At 38.7% G+C, this 20,282-nt stretch overlaps 1 protein-coding gene across 1 annotated transcript in view; it reads right to left on the bottom strand.

Moving 5' to 3' along the window:
* Positions 1-5,526: 5,526 nt before the first annotated feature.
* Positions 5,527-20,282, bottom strand: part of NRG3 (neuregulin 3) — a 101,889-nt gene continuing 87,133 nt past the window's right edge. The window contains 3 exon segments of the mRNA XM_039343347.1: positions 5,527-6,034; positions 10,135-10,305; positions 15,650-15,777. Coding sequence (XP_039199281.1) covers positions 5,527-6,034; positions 10,135-10,305; positions 15,650-15,777 — 807 coding nt within the window.

Below are 20,282 nucleotides of genomic sequence, written 5' to 3'. Positions count from 1 at the left end.
GCCAGAGGTGGCACTCAGAGCCCTCTCTGTGGGCACTTGCACCATCACCCCAGTCCTAGGCCTTCATCTGGGTTTTATAAAACCTTTTCGCTTTAGGCCTCCACCGCCGCGTGCAAAAAAAAAGTTTCAATCAGTCAATTTCAACTTCTCATGGGGAAAAAAAAAGATCTTGCAAAGTTGGAATTGATTGATTGAACTTTTTAGTCCCACCCAGTCTGCTGTTACCATCTCAGCCATGCCCACATAATGGACCACCCCCACCCAATTGGCCATACCCAGCCAATGGGCCACACCCACCCGGCACTCTATGATGCATAAGTGGGTTTTGGGTTGCAGTTTGGGCACTCGGTCTCTAAAAGGTTTGTCATCACTGGACTCTAAGGATCCTGAGGCATGTGACATCACGTGATGCTCCACAGATTCCCATGGATCAAGCCTGTCAGCAGAAGCACGCTGGAATCTGATATTTTCCTTCCAATGAAGAAAAGGAGCACTGCAGTGATGCAATCTAAGTTGTGTGTGTGTGATGTGTTGTCCATGGCCAAAAGAAGTGGACCTCAGGCTGCATACATCTGATGCTGCTTTTAACATTTATTAGGTAGCTTTGATTCCCACTCTGGGACCCTTTGTGCATCAGAGTATACAGTATATTCCATATTATTATATATTCTCTTTCATAGGGTGGATAAAGGCAGAGCACAATTCCACCAGTACCTTTGGATTTTGTGTGCAGCAAATGTATGTAATAAAATGCCCAATCGCCGTAATTAAAATGTCAGATCGGAGTAGAAAAAGTATTCAATCTCTAACAGGGAAAATAAATCAGAGAACAGAAACATTCTCCAGATTAAAAATGCCCTGGATCTGAACATCTTTCAGATTTCCCCTTAATTGTATCGAGAAGATGAAGTTATGTTCTTAGCAAATAACTACATTAGTCTTTCATGTGGTTAATATTAATGTCTCTCTATTCAAACATGCTAAAAACTGAATAGAACAGATAACATATAACAGTCACACACATCCTTAATTGGATACAGAGAGCATTGCTAACACAAATGGAAGATTTCCCACCTTTTTAGATCTTCAACTCTCAGGTCAGTTCAAAACAAAAGTCAAAACTAAACAAAAAAAGGGGGGAAACCCAATAATCGAATCATTAATACAGTGCTGGTCTAAATTTGCTGCATTCAAGAAAAGTAAATGGTGTTACGTTTTAAGACAGATATAGTCTAAAGCAGAGAATTCTTTCTCCAACAGAAATCCTTCAGTGTGTTTCCAAAGTATTTTTTGAAGATCGTTGGGATGCAAAAATGTTTTATATGTTCATTCTTAGGCATTACTGCCAATTCAATATTTCTTGTCAAGAGAAACCTTAAGAATTATCTAGCCTTAAGAGGGCCCTTGCTCTTAGGGGCAAAATATTGGATCATTCTTGTTACTTTGTGGGAATTATCAGACCTGGTACAAATTTGCCCTCCCATATGGCTACGTTGAAAACACACGTTGAAAGATTGCAGCTTTAGAAAGTTGTATCAAGTTGTATAAAGATACTTTCATCGACATTGGAAAGGGAGAAAACATGTGTTTTGGGCACTCTGTTCATATATATATATATATATATATATATATATATATATATATATATATATATATATGAGGGCTGTGGAACTGGGAGAAAAAAAATGCAAGATACTTTTCAAGGTCTTTTTATCCAGTTCATTTCACAAGAGCACAAATATTGCTTTTTTTCGGATTCAGTTTGGAAACAGAACAATGGTGTTACGCCACTCCAATTAGAGAAGCATGGAATCACACTAACACAATTTATTTTGGCTTTGGGTCGGAGTGTTAAATGTATTTTATCTTCATTGTGCATACATTTTAAAATATATGATTCTGCATTAGTGTGTGGAGAGAGGGGGGGGAGAGGAGAGAGAGAGAGAGAGAGAGAGAGAGAATAGATAACAATTGAACTAGCTGTTTCTTCAAAAACAAAATTAAAAAAGTACTAATAGATAGGTGGTTACTGAACACAACTTCTTTATTCTGATGCCATAGTGTGGTTTGTGGTTAAATAAAAACAATACAAAATAAATTTCAAGTGCTTAAGAAAACCCCAAATTATCTTTCTTTCTTTTTCTTTTTTTAAAAAAAACAAGGATTTGATCCTGTGCTCAGCCAGAAATCCCTTTAAACCAATAAACACTTTTTCTAAAACCACTTTGGCTGAGCAGAATGCACAATGTATATAATTAGCATCCAACTACAGATAGATGCGAATGGGCCCGTTAAGATTGGGGAGTATCACCAATTGCCACTTTATAGGCCTGTAAGGGCAAATTGGAATGATAGCTCAGGACCTTACAATTTGCAGAGGGTACATAACCGTCCTGTGCTTTCATAACCTCAGAAGTTAAATTAGCATGATGCCTCTGTGGGTAAATGTGTAAATTCTTCTAATAACTTTGCAAAGGAGAAGAGAAAATGGGACGTGTATTTCTCGTTTTGACAGCCAAAGGCCCCCTAAGTTATACCCAAGAAACCTTTTTCTACCATCTCTTAATGCCTGAAGACTTCAAACGTGTAAAAGAGGGTATGAAGTTCACAAAAAAGTCCACATTGGTTAATCCATTTTCTTGTATTCCATGAAACTCCTCATGAGGGCAATCAGGAATAATGTGAGAAAATTAAGCCTTACTTTTTGACACGGCCAAAGTAGGTTTCAGTACTCAATAGCTGGCACCAATAGGGATTGTAGAAATGGAACTGACAATTATAAATATATGTTTAATAGAGAAACATATTGGATCCTTTAGTTCTTGGGTAAGAACAAACAAACCAAAAAACCCACCAGATAAAGCATATATTTGAACAATTTCCTTGGAGTTCACAGGTAACCTTCAGGAACAACATGGTAATAATAGCATACATTTCCTGGAAAATAATGTAATTTAAGGGACCTTCTTAATTTTTTTTTTTTTTTAAAATCATAATATATAAATATAACCTGCATATTTGCAATGTTTTACCTCCTTCCCAAAGATCCTGAAGATAAAACAGGCAAAACAGTTTCCTAGATTTTTTTTTCTACTTAAATACTCTTCTTCTGAAACTAAGCTTTCTGGACTAGGTGAAAGAGGAACAAAGAAAAATCTATTGTGAGACAGTCATACTCAATCTGGCATTGTGCAGATGGTGTTAAATTATAACTCACAAATTCAAAAAAAAAAATCATCTTTCATTGTACTGGTTGAGTTTGGAGAACTGCAAATGCAAGCGATCTGGTTAGAAAAGGGAGTTGCCAAATGTTTATATTTGCTGGAGTATTAGAAAGTGAATCTTGACGTGACAATAAACACTGAGGATCATAAAGGAGAAGAGTCTGTTTGCATTAATGAAGGGAAAAGAACATTCTCCTGAAGAATGTTGCTAGCCTTATCTAAAAGCACTTTGGGATTTCCTTAAAATTTTAGGAGAAAAGACACTTGCCAAAAAAAAAAAGCCCAAACAAATGAACACACACACCCTCTTTCCAAATTCTCTTCACCTTCACCCTCATAATAAATTTATTAACCCAGGCAAATAGTTCACTACTTGTGAAGATGTTGCTGTTATATTTAGTTTTCTGCTTAAGGCAGTGGTTCTCAACCTGTGGGTCGGGACCCCATTTGGGGTCGAATGACCATTTCACGGGGGTTGCCAAACAACGCAGTCCGCCATTTCCCCCCCCCTTTTCCTTAGCTGTGCTACTCCCTTTTATTCTATTGGCTTTTGAAAGCCAATAGAATAGACTCTCTTGAATAGAGTCTAATTCTATTGGCTTTCAAAAGCCAATAGGAATTGTCCAGGCTGTCTCTGCCCTGCTGAGCCCGCTAAAAGTCCCATTCTGTAAACGGTTCTGCACCAGTTGAATAGTCCTTGACTTACGACTGTTTGAGTAGTCCTCGACTTACGACTGGTTGGGGGGGTCGCGGCATTAAAAAGGTTGAGAACCACTGGCTTAAGCCAATGTTCTGACGTTCTCCTTCAGATATACTGGTTGGGTTGGTCATCATGTCCCACACAGCATGGCTAGCTGGGGTGAGAGGTATCAGTCACAGAATCTGGAGAGATTTGGTGAAAACAACTTGGGATTGTCTTTCATTGATTTTATCATTTGTATTTGTTTTATTATTACAAATGTGTGCCCTAAGGCTTAGGGTATAGCAACGGTGTTCGCTGTAGATCTGGAGAACGAAGGAGTCAAATTATTACTAAAGGACTTCAGAGATTTGGATGACAAGTCGTGAATTCCTTGTAAGCAGTCGAAAACCTTTCACATAAAATGCTCTAAAATCAGTGGGAATTTAGTGAGACTAGGAGCTGCATTCTAGTACGGTTCCATTCCAAGCTATGGCACGTGTGCCAGAGGCAGCACTCAGAGCCCTCTCTATGGGCACATGCACCATGCCCTGGAGATGGCAACTGTCCCTCTTCAACCAGCCGCCTGCTAACTCGCTGAGGTCCCATGTGGCCAGATGCATCCCAGCACATCTGGTTTCTCTCCCCTCCATCCCATCCCTCCTGGCCTCACATGCTCTCGTTTTCCCGGGCATGACCCACTGCATTGCCTCCTCAGCTGTCGGCTGTCCATCCAGCTCAGATGCAGCTTCTCTGAACTTCTGGCGGTGGGCTGCAGAGCCCCAGAGTGTGCCGGTCGAGGGGCCAGCAGGCTGTGGCTGCTGATGGACACTGTCGGCCCCTGTGTACTCGCTGGCCTCTGTGTGCAGGGGCCGATGGTGTCAGGCAGCAGTCGGCCCCTGCCTCACCTTGCCCTGCAACAATGGCACCCCCAACTGCCTCACCTTGCCTCCTGCCCACCATCCCACCTGCCAGAGACCCCCTGAATCTCCCTCAACACAGCCCAGCCCCCACAGGCGTCCCTCCCCACGAGCAACATTGAGGTGATTACACCCACCTTGGCCACACCCACTCTGTCTGCCATGACCACTGCAGCCACATCCACCCAGTGGGCCACGCCCACCTGGCACCCAGTGATAAATAAGTGGATTTTGGGTTGTAGTTTGGGCACTCGGTCTCTAAAAGGTTCGCCATCACTGATTTAGGTGAAAACGTCTCATTGACAGTTCAGTCAACAAAGTTGGGGGAGAATACATAGGCTTGGAAGGAACAACCAAAAAAGAGAGATGGGCAAAAGTAAAAGAAAGGGACAAAAGAAAGAAGAAAGAAAACCAACCAGAAAGAATTAAAAAACAACAAAACAAAAAAAAAAACAGAACTTCTGGTTAAGGGCCATACCACCTGGTAACTCTTTCCGTTAAAAAAATATTTTGTTAAAAAACACTGAGATGAGGGTGATAGACTATTTGGTTTCTTCTAAGTAGATGTTTTTTTTAAATTAATGCATATAAATAATTTGTAATTTCCTCTCTTTCCTGTTTTAGCAAAGCTTCAAATGCACAGAACCAATCAGCCCCACCCCACCCCACCCATCTTACCCTCCCATCCCCCCCCGGGTCAAAGTCAATTGATTGATGCCGAGTCTCTTTTCGATTCCCTTTTTAAGACAAACTGTGTCTGCTCTCGCTCCGATTTGGCCACAGGGCTCATGGGCAGAAAAGCTGTGTTCCCACTTCTACTGTTCTCCGCCTTGACCTTGGAAAGGTCGAAGTTGTCTGACCTCCTTGCGTCGGTCAGAATTCGGATCTGTTCCTGGACAGTTTCTAACAACAGTTTGACTTCTTGTTGTTCTGCAATAAGACAGCTGCTGGCTGGGGCACTCATATTGACCATTTCAGTGGACTAGGAGTTTTTGCACCATTTGATGCCTGTGGTGTCTGAAGTGTTTTGAGTCTGCATGCAGGCTTCATCTAGGCCCACCGAAGGGATGATGGGAACAGAATTGGCTCTCGGCGATGAGTAGCCCATTGTATTTCTTGGAGCTGCGCTATTGAAATAAGAGCTTGCTTCTCTCGAAGGCAGTTGCATATTTATCGAAGCGTTCTGTGATGTTTTTAAACCAGGAGGTAACCTAAGAAGGAAAATAGGTGAGAATCATTGGTTTATAAGAGACAACGAGTCAACACGACAGGTACTTTGATGTTAGAACATCAGGCAATCGTAGAGTGGAAGAGACCTTAGACGTCTTCTAAGCAGGAGTCCTTACAGACAAATTATTGTTCAACCTTCCAGCAATGGAGCACCCACAGCTCCTGGAAGGAAGCTGTTCCATTAATCAATTGTTCTCACTACCAGTTGAATCTCCCTTTGAGGCATTTCCACCTGTGGCTTCTTGTCCTGCCCTCATTGTTTGGAGAATAAGTCAACCTCCTCTTGTCTGTGACTGCCCCTCAAATACTGGAAGGTTACTATCATGTCATTCCTAATCCTCCTTTTCATGAAGCTAAACATACTTCGTTCCCTTATCTGTTTATTGTATAAGTTAGCCTCCAGACCCCTTATCATCTTGGTTCCTCTTCTCTGTACTCTTTCTAGGATCTTAGCATCTTTTTTTGGAACACGGTGACCAAAACTGGACACAGTATTCCAAGTGTGGCCTCACTAGTGCAGTCTAGAGTGGTGCTACCCCTTGTGATCTTGTGAACTCTCCATCTGTTGTTGCAGCTCAAGACTGCATTGGCTTTTTTTTTTTTGGCTCATACTTAAGTGATTGTCCACTAGGACTTCTAGATCCCTCTCATGGGTGCTACTGTTGAGCCAGGTACCTCCTTTTCTATGGGGATTCTCAGTCATCCAGGTCATGGTTGTCCCAAGGGTGCTTTTTCACAAGGCAACTTGACTTTCTTGTTTTTCTTTGTAGATGTTTCGCTTCTCATCCAAGAAGCTTCTTCAAGTCTTCAGAAGCTGAAGAAGCTTCTTGGATGAGTAGCGAAACCTCTTCAAAGAAAAAGCAAGAAAGTCCAGTTGCCTCGTGCAAAAACACCTTTGGGACACCTATTCTATACCTTTATGTCATTCCATCATTGTAACTTCAGCAATCTTTCTATGCTCAATGGGAAATTTCTTGGCTGTTCTCAGAAAATTTCCAAATGTCCTTTACTTTTACTTTTAAATCAGGGCCATAGCCAGTGGTGGGATTCAGCCGGTTTGCACCACTTCGGCAGAACTGGTAGCTAATTTTTTTGTTGCCCAGGTCCAGAATGGACTTCCGGAAGCGGCACCCACACAGAGAACCGGTTGTTCACCTATTTGAATCCCACCACTGATTTTGAAATAGGATAGTCCAGGTCCATATTCCAAATTAATCACATCTCTTAACATATGTTTCCAACTGAAAGTCAAAACTAACTCTAGATTGAGCGACAAGGTGTTTTAATTGTATCTGTTGTCATTCAGCAATCTTATTGTTGTGAAACATTAAAAGTTTTAATTAGCAATGAGCTGGACCAAAGTGTTAATATCTGTTTTGTCCATTAATTCCATAAGAATGGTTTGTCAGCAATCTTCAGGGTTGGATTATCTCATAATGTCAAGTTTTCATGAGATCAAACCTGAATCACCTTCTCAACAGATTCCAAAATGTGTTTTAAAGCTTTTGATATGGGAAAAGCAACTGAGTTATGAATAAAATAAGAAGCAAGGCCCTGCTAAAGTATTAAAGGGGAAAGATAATAACTTTCCAGGGGTGCCCATAATGGTTTTTGAAATAAATTGCTTGAGTTCCGGGAAGCAATAAAGGTCAAAATATAAGTCTGATGGTATAATTGAAAAAATATGTTTAGGGCCTGTTCTCTGTTGACACCTTTTGATTTAATATTCATAAGGTTGTAAATAGTGCACTGGAAAAAGAAATAAGGGTCAGAGATGTGAATGTGATGTTAAATTATATTCCAGAAATTTGGAATCTATTGAGGCATGAAGAATTTGAAATGCTTTGTCTGTGAGCATCAGCTAAGAGGATTGTTTTTTTCCTCTGGAAGAAAGACTCTGGTGTATTTGATCTAAAAGAAGCCGAGTTTCATGCTGTACATGCTTGTTCTTCTTTTCTTTTTATTACGCATTCAACATCAAAGAAAAGAAATTAAAAATTAATTCAAGGGCAACCCAAATGTTCTGCAAACAGGATTCCTAAAGGAATATCTCCTTACATCAAGTAGTGCAGGGGTGTCAAACTCAATTTCATTGAGGGCCGCATCAGCATTGCGGTTGCCCTCGGGAGGCAGGGTGGGTGTGACCAGGGTGGGTGCAGCCTACTGGATGGGTGTGGATGGAGTGGGTGTGGCCTACTGGGTGGGCACGGCCAGCTCTACATCATTCGCGTCAAGGGTGCCTGTGGGGGCCTGGGCAGGAGTGGGACAGATCTGAGGGTCTCTGGCAGAAGGGGGTAGGACCGGGGCAAGCGCCAAGTCATGGTCCATTTCTTCATTCCTCACAAAGGGTGACACCTCCCCAGCATGCACCCAGGGGGCGGGGCCGACGCAGCAGGGGCTGGTTCCTTGCTGTTTCTAGACAGCCTTGTGGAGCTAAGACTGAATGCATTTCAGCATAGATGGCCACCACAAAATTGTACATTGGCTCCCGGCCAGCTTGGGCCAGGGCCAAGGCAATGTGGGCCATTCCCTCACTGTTTCCAGGATGGCTTCACGGGCCACATGAAACCACTTCGCGGGCCGCATCTGGACCCCAGGCCTTGTGTTTGACATGTCTGAAGTAGTGTATATAGATATTAGATATATATTACTGTTTAAAAGTAAACAGATGAACACAAGAAATACTGTATATCTAGTCCATGCAGGTATTCCTATCTTAATGACTGGGTGCTTAGCAAGTGTTCAAAGTTACAACAGACACACCAAAGGCCAACAACGCAGTTTGGAAATAGTTCTAATGACTGCACACCACCCCATAGTCACATGACCATATTTTGGGCACACCTTTAGGGCTGTTACACGGTCATGTGACCATGATTTAATGGTACCTTTGCCGGTTTCTGGCCATTTCAGCTGGATTCTTGCAAAAAACACCCATAAGAAGAAATTTATTCACTTAACAATCATAATGTTTGTTGATCAGCCGCCACAAAAAAAGTCAGAACATTGGGGCTGGTCACATGGGTGCCTTGACTTATGACAGGGATGACTTATGACAGAAATATCCTGTGCTTTGTTACCGTTAGAAATTAAGGGTTACCTATAACAATAAGCTATGAAGGATTGCCCACTAAGCATGCCATCTTTGCTGATAAGATCGTGCATTTTTATTAAATATTATTAAAAAGACTTTAAAAAAAATTAGATAAACTTAACCACTCTATAGATTATTAAACCCATCTATCAGAGTTGGGCTGCAAAACTCTGGATAACTGTTAGATGACCACAAGACATTAGGATTTTATGTATCTTGGCTTTCAACTAGTGAGTGCCATGATTTTTATAGTCTAGATCTGGTAGCCCCAGATAGAGGAACTAGTGGTATCCTATTACAATGAATAGCAATAGCAATAGCACATAGACTTATATACCACTTCACAGTGCTTTATAGCCCTCTAGACTTATATATCACTTCACAGTGCTTTATAGCCCTCTCTAAGTGGTTTACAGAGTCAGCATATTGCCCACAACAATCTGGGTCCTCATTTTACTGACCTTAGAAGGATGGAAGGCTGAGTCAAAGGCAATAGCAATAGCACAGACTTATACAGCTTCATAATACTTTACTGCTCTCTCTTTACAAAGTCAAATGGCCTCAATGACTCTCTAAAACAGGGGTATTAAACTCACCACGTCTCATGATGTGTCACTATGTATCACAACTTTTTTCCCCTTGCCAGAGCTGGGGTGGGTGCAGCTTCCAGTCTGACACCCCTGCTCTAAAAGAATGCAAATGACCAGCTGTCTGCAAGGAGTATACATCCTTCCATTTCCCACCATCCAGCCAGAACTGAAGAAGCTTCTTGGATGAGAAGCGAAACGACTTCAAAGAAAAACAAGAAAAGTCCAGTTGCCTCATGGAAAAAAGCACTTTTGGGACATCATCTATGCTGTTTTAAGAGAGTTCTGTCAAACCTACATGTGGGTTTCATTACAAAGTATTCATTCCTTCATTTTCGTATGCCTTCCTTCGGTTTAATTCTCAACAACAGACTGGTTCCTCTCATTTTCTCTTACTTACTCTTGAGAAGATCCGGTCTCCTGATCCATGATCTTGGACTCTTCTAGTTGTTGGTAAGCTGGTCCTGCAATGCCATTGAATCTACCCCGTGGTAAAGGGGGAGTCCTTCGGAAGGCATTTTTGTGCATCATTCCAGGTTGTTGACCTGTACTGCAGCATGAAGAAAAATTCCTGGGAACAAAGCGACAGAAACTAGTGAGGCCACACCTGGAATACTGCAACCAATTTTGGTCACCATACTACAAAAGAGATGTTGAGACCTTGGGAAAAGTGCAGAGAAGAGCAACTAAGATGATCCAAGGCCTGGAGACTAAAACATACGAAAAACAGTGGCAGGACTTGGGTTTGGCTAGTCTAAAGAAAAGAAGAAATACTGTACGGGAGACATGACAGCGAGGTTCCAGTATTTGAGGGGCTGCCACAAAGAAGAGGGGGTCAACCTATTTTCCAAAGCACCAGAGGGCAGGACAAGAAACAATGGTTGGAAACTGACCAAAGAGAGAAGCAACCTGGAATTAAGGAGAAAGTTCCTAAATGAGGACAATTAACCAGTTGGACAGCTGCCTCCAGAAGTCATGGGTGCTCCATCACTGGAGGTTTTTAAGAAGAGACTGGACAGACACTTGTCTGAGATAGTATAGGTTCTCCTGCTTGAGCGGGGGGCTGGTCTAGAAGACCTCCAAGGTCCCTTCCAGCTCTATTCTATTCTAAACCATCAGAGTTTAGCTCTTGGAAGGAGGTTGTACTACATCAGCAATAAAAAGCATAGAATAATAATTTTGGAAAGGGACTTCAGAGATCTTAGTCCAACCCCTTGCTCAAGGCAGGAGACCTTATACCATCCAGGTCAAATGGTTCTCCATTCTATTTTTGGATACCTCCAGTGATTGAGCACCCATAACTTCTGGAGGCAAGCTGTTCCACTGATTAATTGTTGAAACTATCTGGAAATTTGTCTTTACATCTAAGGTAGATTGCTCTTTAACAAGCTTTACTTGTCTTGCCTTCACAAAAAGTCCATTAAGGGTTAGTATAGATATGTCAACTTTAACCTTGACCAACTAAATCAATATGATATCCCTTCTTGTTATTTCTAACAGATTTAATCTTTAGTCCATTCAAATGATGTCCTAAAATTTGATTTCTTCTCATTTGTTTGTTCCTTCTCACAAGATGATTCAAAACGTTAAGAAGCCTCTTTTGTAAATCCAATATGGGAAAATTAGCCAGGTCACACTCTGTTTCTATATTTCTTTAAATTATTAAGATATCAGCCATGCTTCTCTTCTCTTCTCTTCTCTTCTCTTCTCTTCTCTTCTCTTCTCTTCTCTTCTCTTCTCTTCTCTTCTCTTCTCTTCTCTTCTCTTCTCTTCCCTTCCCTTCCCTTCCCTTCCCTTCCCTTCCCTTTCTTTCATGTCCAGTGTAACTTTTTTTATCCATGTCTTTCTTGTAGCCTGCCATTTGTAAATCCCCTTTCAACTCAGTCTTGAAGTTCTCAGATAGAACTTGTTTCCATGTCACGTGTTTTAGACACAGTCTATTCATGGAAGCAGATGTCTCTGTTGACACTATTAAAATTAGGTTCTGAATTCATTGTTCAAAAATATCCTCCAATATGTGCAATGTCAGAATATTTTGCTTCGTTCTGTAATTGTAAATCAAACTGATGTCTTCTTTTCCTTCAGCTTTAATCTCTAGTTCCCTCTAGTGTCCAGATTTTTAAATCTTATCTTACATTTTTTTTAAAAAAATAAATAAAACAAAACCATTTTCCCACGAGAAGAATTCTTTATCATTAATTCCAAAATTTTATTTCAAATTTATGTGGATTCTTTGTAAGTTTCTAAAATCATAATTTCAAGCACTCTTTGGCAATTTATTAAAAAAAAATTCTTAAGCTTGTAATGAAAACTTCCCTTTCTTGAAAGAAACTCATCTGATGCTATAAAACTTTTTGGCACAAGGATTCCTAATATCTGAAAAAACAGTTAGCCTGTAATTTCCAGAAGTAATTAGAAAATCAAGTATGTGAACTTTGTATCCTTTCAAAGGTATTAACCATGGTGTGAGCAAAATATCTTCCACAGTTCTAAACCCACTGAAGACCTCTATCTTGCTGTCTTCTCATGAGAAATAGCTGTCTGGAACATTTGTGGTTGATCTCAGCTCCTTTCTTTGTCTGGAGAGGAAGAGCTGATTTACCAGCTCTTAATTCAATTTTAATCATCCCCCAAGGTCAGCTATACATTTTTGTATATCAGTCCACCATTTATTCCTCTGGAACCATATGGATTTTTTCTCCTTCTTCTTTTAGTTTAATTTGTATTAGTTTGTATTATGTTTACCAAAACTTCAATTAAAATAACAATAGCACTTAAACTTATATACCACTTCACAGAGCTTTATAGCCGTCTCTAAGTGGTTTACAGAATCAGCATCTTGCCCCCAACAATCTGGGTCCTCATTTTACTGACCTCAGAAGGACAGAAGGCTGAGTCAATAGCAGTAGCACTTAGACTTATATACCACTTCAGAGTGATTCACAGTCTTCTCTAAGCGGTTTACAGAGTCATCATCTTGTCCTCAACAATCTGGGTCCTCATTTGACCAACCTCAGAAGGACAGAAGGCTGAGTCAACCTTGAGCTGGTGAGAATCGAACTGTCAAACTGCAGGCAGCCAACAGAAGTAGCCTGCAATACTTCATTCTAACCACTGCGCCACCATAGCTGCCACAATATCACATACATTTATGTAATTACTTCACCTGATCAGTGGCAATTTATAATTTTCAAAAAAAAAAAAAACCCACAAAAAACCCTTCACAGAGTTTCTATAAGTGATTTGCTTAATAGATACTCAGAATTCTGGCTTCACAAACACTAAATGGTCATGATTCTAACATCTGCACTTCCAGTTCCTATGCGAGGTTTTTAAAATTGCTGTAGGGCAAGAATAAATCAAGATGAGTTTGGAAGGTGCTATATGTCACTCTGGTGGTGATGCAGGACCAAAATATGAAATCAGACAGATGACTAATATCTCACCTATGCGTAACACTCATAATCTAATAACATAAAGCAATGTTTAAGGAGCTACATTGATGAAGAACCTCAACTTGAGGTTTATTAATCACTAAATTTAGAAGTCTATTCCCCGTCTCTCTCCCCTCCACGTGTATTTGATGTATTAAAGATCTGAGCTGTAAAATGTACCAAAGCAAGCTTTAAAAAATCATCTCAGGCGCAAATCTCTTCAGCTCAAATCTGTTTATACATTACTAGGCTAACATTATGACTATGATGCAGCACATGGAGCAGATAAGCTGTTGGACTTGAATTAGGGAAACTGTTTCAAGTCCCAGTTCAACTCTGGAACTCAACTTTCTGCCAGTTATTCACTACCTAAATCTGGCTTATTATAGAGGGCTATTATTATGGGAAGAAAATAGGGTATTTTTCTGTGTATAAGGCACTATTTTTTCCTGCAAACATCCTTTTCAAAAACCAGGTGCGTCTTATACACGGAAAAATAATGGTAACCTCCGCAGACCAGGGCATGCCTGTGTGGGTTGCCAGGACACCTGGTGCAGGTGTCAAGCCCCTCTGGGCTTGCCACTAAAACAGGAGGGGGCAGGGGGCAAGATCTTCTGCCAGCTGAACTTGCAGATTTGCCAGCTCAGCCGTTTGGCGCGGAGAGTGTCTTATACACAGGTGCGTTTTATAGACGGAAAAATACAGTATGTTGTTTGGTTTTCTTGGAGAAAAGCAAACTAATAAATAACAACAATAATTAGTTGTGATCCACACTGTTAACTAACTTCAAGCAATGCTCAAAGAGAAGCCATGGAAGCATTACATTGCAACATGATGCCCTGCTTGTTACTGCTCGTTTGCCTTTCTTCAACACAGGTGGATTCATTCCACGGGCAGAAATCCACTCAAGGGTTAGAGGAGCAGATCAGGACATGCTGTAGGAGATGATCAAGGGAATGATCAAGTGCATCATCAGTATGAAGTCGCTACACCCCTTTAAGAGACCCATGTCCACCCCCCCTCAAAGTCCGTTGACTCTTATCTGGTGCCAATTGGCCTTGTCCATTAGTAGATCAGGTTCTTGTGTATAGGTAGCATGGAATAAACTCATAGTGATTTTAGACCTTTGTCCTGGCTCCTGATTTCCTCAGATGGATGCATCTGGCTAAAATGTGCTTCATGTGGGGCTTGAAAAGTGTTTGATTAAACATGGCAGAAAAAAGAAAGTAGAAAGAAAGAAAGAAAGAAAGAAAGAAAGAAAGAAAGAAAGAAAGAAAGAGGGAGGGAGGGAGGGAGAGAGGGAATGAAGGAGAAAGAGAGAGAGAAAGGAAGAGAGAGAGGGGAGAGGGAGATAGGGAAAGAAAGAAAGAAGGAAGGAGAAAGAGAGAGAAAAGAAGAGAGAGATGGGGAGAGGGAGATAGGGAAAGAAAGAAAGAAAGAAAGAAAGAAAGAAAGAAAGAAGGGAGGGAGGGAAGGAAGGAATGAAGGAGAAAGAGAGAGAGAAAGGAAGAGAGAGAGGGGAGAGGGAGATAGGGAAAGAAAGAAGGAAAGACGGAAGGAAGGAGAAAAAGAGAGAAAAGAAGAGAAGGGGAGAGGGAGATAGGGAAAGAAAGAAAGAAAGAAAGATAGATAGATAGATAGATAGATAGATAGATAGATAGATAGATAGATAGATAGATGTAGAGGTTGATAGAGATGGAGATGAGGTAGAGGTACAGGTAGAGATAGATATAGAGATAAACAGAGATAGAGATAGAGATTAGATAGATAGATAGATAGACAGACAGACAGACAGATAGATAGATAGATAAATAGACAGATAGTTAGATAGATAGATAGATAGATAGATAGATAGATAGATGGATGGATGGATAGATAGATAGATAGATAGATAGATAGATAGATAGATAGATAGATAGATAGAGGTAAAGGTTAATAGAGTTGGAGATGGAGATGAGGTAGAGGTGGAGATGGAAACAGAGACAGAAACAGAGATGAGATAGAGGTAGAGATACATCATGACCAATATGCACACATGGATCCACTCTCCTTATAACGCCCTTTGCTTTCAGTCACTAAAAACCAATAGGAAGGCTCCACTTAACCAGCCTTTGCTAGTTACAGGCGCCATGTAGTGCAGCCCCCCCCTTTTTTTACACTGAATCGTATTTGTCAGCCCAAGTTAACTCTGTAGCCTGCCTTCGGCTGGGTCATTAACTTCATGAATTGATCAGAGGAGGGAATGGAATACAATGATCTGATTCGCTGGTCTGTGACTCTAGTTGAAGAGTCCTCTAGGCCTTTTATGGAAAAGCGGAAAGGTGGCAATCCATCAGCTGGAATAATGGCTTTGACATCTGTAAGGGAAGACTCTCCATGCTCTCTGCTTAACAAACAAACAGAGGTTTCCTAAGTGACCACTTGCCTTGCATTTGTCTCACAAAAGAAACAGCCATTAAAAAAAAACAAACATGTCCTTACCTATGTGGTTTTGTAGCCTGGAATCCTCTTTCTGCAGATAAAGCTTCAGGGAAAGACTGCGTGCCTGAAAAACTAGATTCCATCATTTTCCCCATCACTGGCTCTTGATGTCTTCTTGTGGTTGAATACTGTGGATGGAGGGAGGGAGGGAGGGAGGGAGGGAGGGAGGGAGGGAGGAAGGAAGGAAGGAAGGAAGGAAGGAAGGAAGGAAGGAAGGAAGGAAGGAAGGAAGGAAGGAAGGAAGGAAGGAAGCAGGTTAAACACGGTGGCTCTTTCAAAGCTGGACATCAAGCTAGATGAAAACAGCTTCGATCTAGTTCACTTCTAATAGACAGCCATCATGTCTTTGCTCAAATTAAATGTGTCTAGTGAAAAAAAAAAGTTCATCTCCTAAGAATCTTGCTTGCGTTAAATCTGGATCCTACAATGAGAATCTTTGGCACATAAGCAACAATAGTTTTGGTCTTGCAAAACAAGCCCCCTCTCCAGATATGGTGGCTTGGTTTATTTGTGGTTTGTAATATGGTTCCTTGGTTTAAGCTAAGGTAGGTTACTGGTTCACCTTTGTTAGAACTGAACAATGTTTTCAAGGTGAGGACTATTGTACTCCCAAAATAAAAGAATGGAACATAATAAAATAAAATAAAATAAAATAAAATAAAATAATAATAAAATAATAAAATAATAATATAATACAATATAATATAAATAAATAAATAATAAAATAAAATAAAATAAAATAATGATAAAATAAAATAATAAAATAATAATATAATATAATATAATATAATAAAATAATAAAATAAAATAAATAATAAAATAAATAAAATAAAATAATAAAATAAAATAATAAAATAATAAAGTAAAGTAAAATAAAATAAAATAAATAAATAAAATAAAATAATAAAATAATAATATAATAATAAAAAATAAAATAAAATAAATAATAAAATAAAATAATAAAATAATAATAATAAAGTAAAGTAAAATAAAATAATATAAAATAATAAAATAAAATAATAAAATAAAATAATAAAATAATAATATATTATATTATAATATAAAATAATAAAAAATAAATAATAAAATAAATAAAATAAAATAAAAAATAATAAAGTAAAGTAAAATAAAATAAAATAAATTAATAAAATAAATTAAAATAAATTAAAATAATAAAATAAAATAATAAAGTAAAAAAGTAAATTAAAATAATAAAATAAAATAAATTAAAATAATAAAATAATAAATAAATTAAATTAAGTTAAATTAAATTAAAATAAAGTAAAATAAAGTAAAGTAAAATAAAATAAAGTAAAATAATAAAATAATAAATAAAATAACATAAAATAAAATAAATTTTTATTCTTCCTTCCACTGACATTACTCAAAGGCATCTCACGATTTATTGACTCTATTGGGCTTTATCTGTTATTTTGGCAAGCAGAGCCTGAAAACAAAGACACCAGAAGCCCTGGAGGCAAGACATTTTAAGCTAGCATTGTAGAAGAAGAGCAGGAGACGCCTGAGTGTGGAGTCAAGAGAGGAATCAGCCAGGAATCATCACATTGCCACAAGTAGTCTAAGTCCATTCCTCCTGAACTCCATTGACTCTTATTTAGTGCCAATTTAGTGCTTGTTAATTGATTAGATTCTTCGTGCACACGCATGAGAAATAAATCATCTCCACTGGAGCAAGACATGTGGTTCTGATTCTTCGCACTTGACAAGTATAGATGTTTGCAGGCTGAGAATGGCCCAAACCCAAAGCAGTTTCTTGCACTGAGGTTCTTCAAATTCCAACAATAAAATAAAAATAATAAAAATCTGGAAGATGTTCCACTTTGCTGTCTTTCTAAGCAACGAGGACCCCCTTTCATGCTTTATTTGTCAAGTAACTCATTTTTAATATGGCTTCTTCTTATAACCCTTCATCCCTGTGTATACTAGTACAATGTACAAAAGTTGATTATGATAAGGTGCAAGGCAATAAAATAATAATCCACATCTAAATAACAATCCAAATATAGTTTCTGCTAAACCCTTCATCCCTGTGTATGCCAGTGCATTGTATAAACATTGATTAAGGTGCAAGGCAATAAAGTAAAGAATTCACATTTCAGCAAAAATCCAGATATAGATTTGTAATGCCTTATGACTGAATACGCTCCTTCATGCGATGCCATTTGGCTTAAAAATAAGCACCGAATAAAGAGCAAAATAAATCGAAATGGTGAATGGTTTATGAAGAACATGACTGAATATGCAATTACAGTTTTGCATATGTGTCTGTTTCCATTTTTTTTTTAGCCAAGACCATTTAGGATCAAACAGATGCACAAAATTACATGGGAATTTAAAGTATAGCTCTATTGTTTCTCCTCTCAATAAAATCATTAACATTTTCCTCAAATGAGGATCAAAAGCCAACCTCTCACAGATCTTAATAGAAAACACAAGGTTTTTTTCCTTAGAAAGAGTTGCATTACTCTTTGATGTGAGATATGCATATATACTCTTTCAGCGCATATTTCTTTAAATCTAGTCTCTAGTCTTTCAGCATGCTTCTATTTTAGTTATCAGTATAACTCTTATTTTTGTTGAAAACTAACCTATAGACTACATTCTATTTTAGTTTAAATAGGCTACCATTCTATTTTCATTCTCTCCAACCTCTCAATCTCCCCTCTGTAATTTCCCAGTTAAATAATTGCACAGCTTCCCAAACACGTAGACATTCCTGTTGAGAATCTGTCCTGCATGGAAAATAGGGAATCTCATTAAAATTCAAGTATTCTACTTTACTTCCATTCATGCACCGAAAAAAAAAATGCTCTTCAAGTAAAAGTCAACCCAGACTGGCCACCTTCTCCGTTGCAAAATCTGGAACATTTGTGTAGTTGTACAAAATGTCTTTAAGCTTTTATTCTAAGATACTTGGAAGCCAACACAGTGTTGGGCTGCATTAACAGAAGGATAGAATCAAGATCACGTGAAGTGTTAATACCACTTTACAATGCCTTGGTAAGGCCATACTTGGAATACATTATTATTATTATTATTATTATTATTATTATTATTATTATTATTGATCATTGCCAAGTCAGCCAGATGTTCAGACTGGATTTGGCATTTTTATCTACCTATCGAGTCCTTACCCAGGACCTGGGATAGGCAGATGTGGATGTTTGATGGTATTACAGATATTGTCGCAGGATGGAAGCAGTTCCTAGTAAGGCCGCCTTTTGCAATTGACTAATAGCGAATTTGTCAATGCCAATGGTGTTCAAGTGGTGCTCCAGTTGTTTTGGAATTGCACTCAAGGCGCCTATTATTATTGGTACTACCCTTGCTTGCCTTTGCCACAGTCTTTCTATTTCTATTTGTAGGTCTTTATAGAGTGTTACTTTCTCCAATTCTTTCTCATCTATTCTGCTGTCTCCAGGCACTGCCACGTCCACTATCCAGACTTTTTTGTCTTTCTTATCAACAATTGTTAAGTCTGGGGTGTTACGTTGCAGGTTCTTGTCTGTTTGAATTCTGAAGTCCCAGAGTAGTTTAATTTTATCATTTTCTATGACTATCTCTATTTTATGATCCCACCAGTTCTTGCTTACAGGCAAATGATATTTGTTGCAGAATTATTATTATTATTATTATTATTATTATTATTATTATTATTGTTGTTGTTGTTGTTGTTGTTGTTGTTGTTGTTGTTGTTATTGTTGTTGTCTTGGAGCCATATCTTGATCATGACTAATTCTGTTAAGACTAAATCCATGTCTAAGTCATACAGTTCTGTTTCGATGGCTCGAACTATCTAATGTCTCAGAGATATTTTTCATTTAAACTTGACAGTTTAAACAGTGCGTCACGTGTGCCACAATACAGCTACCATATTGTTGTTGTTTTTTACCACATCTTGAAGAGATACCTGATAAGTGTATTAATTAGGTCTCTGTGGCTACTGGACATTTCAAATTGATTTAAACTGATTCTTCTCTTTCAGATGGTCAATTTAAATTGACAAATCAAATTAAATATATCCCATCAAATAAAGATAAATTAAGATGCTTCCATACTTGTCTTTTACTACTAATAAAAAATCGATTGAATCAAATTGGGTCAGATTCAGATATCTGGCCCAAATCAGTTCAAAAGTCACAACAATCATTAAAATAACAATAATAACAGCAACAATAATAACCAATTTAAATAATTCCATACATAATTATTTTCCAATGGAAAGAAACCTTTGAAATGGATTTTCATACGCATCACCGCCGGTGTTCCTACAAAAATCCTGTGGCAGTCATTTCTCTATATACTGTATGTCAACACTGCAAACATCATTGCATTGACAACAAAGGGAAATGTAGCCATCTTTTACCTTTTGCTTTTAGAGTTAGATGGGGCTGGGAGGGGGGATGAATGAGAGTCCAGCTAGACATAACAATACTAGACCTAGCGTGAGAATCAAAGTTATTGTAACCAGAGCTGATAAAGAATTGGTGGGCTGGAGAACTGGAGAGGAGCCCCCCCCGCTTCAAACTAATTGGGGAATGTGATTTATGACTGTTAATTGGAGGAGGGAATTGTGCTTTGATACTATCTGCTCAGGGGAGGGGAATTCAGT

This window comes from Crotalus tigris, unplaced genomic scaffold (genome assembly GCF_016545835.1).
Source record: "Crotalus tigris isolate CLP2741 ecotype Arizona unplaced genomic scaffold, ASM1654583v1 scf7180000017847.2079705, whole genome shotgun sequence".
Lineage (NCBI taxonomy): Eukaryota > Metazoa > Chordata > Lepidosauria > Squamata > Viperidae > Crotalus > Crotalus tigris.
This window is presented reverse-complemented; position numbering and strand designations above follow the sequence as displayed.